At 53.4% G+C, this 1422-nt stretch overlaps 1 protein-coding gene across 1 annotated transcript; it reads left to right on the top strand.

Moving 5' to 3' along the window:
• Positions 1-185: 185 nt before the first annotated feature.
• LOC103460953 (corticosteroid 11-beta-dehydrogenase isozyme 2-like) lies at positions 186-1416 on the top strand. Its single transcript, XM_008403264.2, has one exon. It carries the CDS (start codon positions 354-356, stop codon positions 687-689), a length of 336 nt encoding a protein of 111 aa, XP_008401486.2. The 5' UTR covers positions 186-353; the 3' UTR covers positions 690-1416.
• Positions 1417-1422: the final 6 nt, after the last annotated feature.

The raw sequence follows: 1422 nt of genomic DNA, 5'->3' as shown, positions 1-1422 counted from the left end.
CACGACCGAACGCCGTGACACACCACCGAACGCCGTGAAGACACGACCGAACGCCCTGACACACGACCGAACGCCCTGACACACGACCGAACGCCGTGAAGACACGACCGAACGCCCTGACACACGACCGAACGCCGTGACATCTATCTGAGCACGCCGGCCATTTAATGCATCACATCAGACGAGCTTGGCAGCATTGCTGGTCGTTGTAGTAAAATTCGTCTAGACAGATGATGCTGTGACTATGTTGGTTGCCATGGTAACACTATCTTCTCCTCCCAGCTCCCTCCAGCAACAACGCCTACTGGGAGCAGCAACACCAGCAGCTCCTCCAGAGTCTGCCTCCGGCGTTGATGGAGGAATACGGCGAGGACTACATCGCTGAGACCAAGGACCTGTTCCAGAGCTTCGCCGAGCACGCCAACCCAGACCTCAGCCCCGTGGTGGACGCCATTGTCCATGCGCTGCTGTCGCCGCAGCCGCAGGCGCGCTACTTCGCCGGGCCTGGCATCGGCCTCATGTACTTCATTCATAGCTACTGCCCACTCAGCATCAGCAACCGCTTCCTGCAGAAACTGTTTGTGAAGAAGACGCTGATGCCCCATGCGCTGAGAAAGCAGTCGGGTCTGGAGGCGGACCTTGGCCTCAACAACAACAACAACAACGAGGAGAAACTGCAGCCGCTGTAGAGAGTAGAGTACCACTCCAGTAACACTCATAGAGCCAGACCCCTCCTGTTTGTTCTGTAACTGTTTGACTCCGCCCACCTAGGAGACTACTCACCTGGAAGTCAGGGGCGGAGCCTGTTAGACATAGCAGCACGAGTTGATCAGAGACCAGCATCAGGTGTGCTCTGAGTGCCTTCATCACTAAGAGAGCAGAAGCCTCATGCCACACATGGACCAAAGGGGGCGCTCAAGTCAATCATTCAGTCACCGGTTCCTTAGACTCCACCCGGTTGGCATGTCTGAACTCCTAAAGTGAGCGCTCTCTGTCAAACAAGCTACTGCCCGACTGTCAGCCTCTCTGTTTCACCTCATCACACTCCTCTGAAAGGACGTAGCCAATCACTTCAAAATAAAAGTCCCCATGCGATAGAAGACATGGGTGATGCCAAGCCTCAGTCCTTCTGCGTTAAAGCTGCTGTACCTGTAGCACATTGCAACAGCCTCAGGCACATATTTAATGAAAAGTATCTGCTTAATCAGACACATGCTCCAGACTTCATAACTGAATGTAACAATCAGATCACCAGAGGAAGAACGTCCTAAAACGTCCCGGCTCTGGACCACAAATGTTTTAATCCATCCCAGTTTGTAGCAGATTTACAGAGCCAGTCTGGTACCGTGTACTGGAGGACACATTGGTGTGTGTGTGTGTGTGTGTGTGTGTGTGTGTGTGTGTGTGTGTGTGTGTGTGTGT

This window comes from Poecilia reticulata, unplaced genomic scaffold (assembly GCF_000633615.1).
Source record: "Poecilia reticulata strain Guanapo unplaced genomic scaffold, Guppy_female_1.0+MT scaffold_374, whole genome shotgun sequence".
Lineage (NCBI taxonomy): Eukaryota > Metazoa > Chordata > Actinopteri > Cyprinodontiformes > Poeciliidae > Poecilia > Poecilia reticulata.
This window is presented reverse-complemented; position numbering and strand designations above follow the sequence as displayed.